This window comes from Cyprinodon variegatus, unplaced genomic scaffold, assembly GCF_000732505.1.
Source record: "Cyprinodon variegatus isolate N-32 unplaced genomic scaffold, C_variegatus-1.0 Scaffold665, whole genome shotgun sequence".
In the NCBI taxonomy this organism is placed as follows: domain Eukaryota; kingdom Metazoa; phylum Chordata; class Actinopteri; order Cyprinodontiformes; family Cyprinodontidae; genus Cyprinodon; species Cyprinodon variegatus.
In genome coordinates, this window is record NW_015151118.1 from 215,509 (window position 1) to 216,796 (window position 1,288).

Consider the following 1,288-nt stretch of genomic DNA (forward strand, 5'->3'; position numbering starts at 1 on the left):
CGTCCTCTCAGCAAGCCGCCATTACGGGAACCCTTAACTGGTTCAGGGTTGAACCTCTCCAGATGTTCCAGATGTTGTGGCTAATGGGGTCACTGAGGACGTTCTCTCTTTCTCTGTTTATTCAGGCCCAGCTGTTGGAGCTGCGGACCCAGAACTACCAGCTGTCCGACGACCTCAGGAAGAACTCTGCAGGTAACCTCCATACTTCGTCCCTGGCTTTTGTGGTCGGAAAATTCACTCACTAAAAGTTTTCACACAGCCTGTTTCACCTGTAAGGCCACACTGTGTTTTTAGACAGACGTACCTTCTTCCCATATTAAGCCAGATTCTTTCTCCAGGTTTATTCATAACATGTTGCTGTTTAACCAAAGTGTCTGTAAGTGGTTTGGACTCTGACTGCTTTCCATTACTGTAAGTAAGGAGGAACGAACGCTGCTCAGGCAGAACAGGGCTGATTACCATAATAATGGCCACATGATGAACCGTTCTCTCACTGGAAAGATAAAAATAAAGTGCCCACTGAGTGAAATAGTTGAACACTTTTTTCCCACTACAGTGTCCAAGACAGAACAAGCCCACATCATGAGCCCTCCGCCGCCATGCTTTAAAGTTAGTGGCTGTTCTGTGTCCAACGTCTCATCAGAGGACATCGTCCTGTCCTTCATCTAAGCCCGGGGTCTTCAAAGTTTTCCAGGACAAGGACCCCAAACTGATGGCGAGATGGAGCGGGGACCCCCGTATTATATATATATAGTATAAAATAGTGTTCTATCAAACTGGTCCTATAGTCACTCTATTACAGATGGAGTAATGTAACTAAAGTAATCCCTCCCTGGGATTATTAAAGTATTTCTGATTCCTGGTTGATGGGACAGGTGTTGATGACTGAAAGACATCTTCTGCCTCCATTTATCTGTTTACTACAGTCTGTTGAATTCATGTTAATGTGGATTTAAAGACATTTCAAATAGTGGAAAAAAGTCTAATAAACCAAAACTTTTGCGATCCCCATGCAGTACCTCCGTGGACCACTAGAGTTTGCAGACCCCCTGTTGAAGACCTCCGATCAAGAGTCCTTGATTGCTTCCAAAAATCCGACTGGTTCTGGGTAGGGGTGGAACGGTTCACAAAATCCACGGTTCTTTTCACAGTTTCGAGGTCACGGTTTTCGGTTCGGTATATGTTGATTGTTAGCCTGACATGTTGGTAGGGTGGCCATTTCTATAGCACCAAAAAGGAGGACATTGTGCGGAATATCAATAAATTACTAAGGTGTACATAAGAATCA

General features: G+C 44.5%; 1 protein-coding gene across 6 annotated transcripts in view; it reads left to right on the top strand.

The window, feature by feature from the left end:
- gripap1 (GRIP1 associated protein 1) overlaps nt 1-1,288 on the top strand; it is a 35,749-nt gene that overhangs the window by 3,735 nt on the left and 30,726 nt on the right. For all 6 annotated transcript variants that reach the window (XM_015393966.1, XM_015393971.1, XM_015393968.1 and 3 more), the window contains exon 2: nt 126-192. In XM_015393966.1, coding sequence (XP_015249452.1) covers nt 126-192 — 67 coding nt within the window. The remainder of the gene's footprint in view (nt 1-125; nt 193-1,288) is intronic.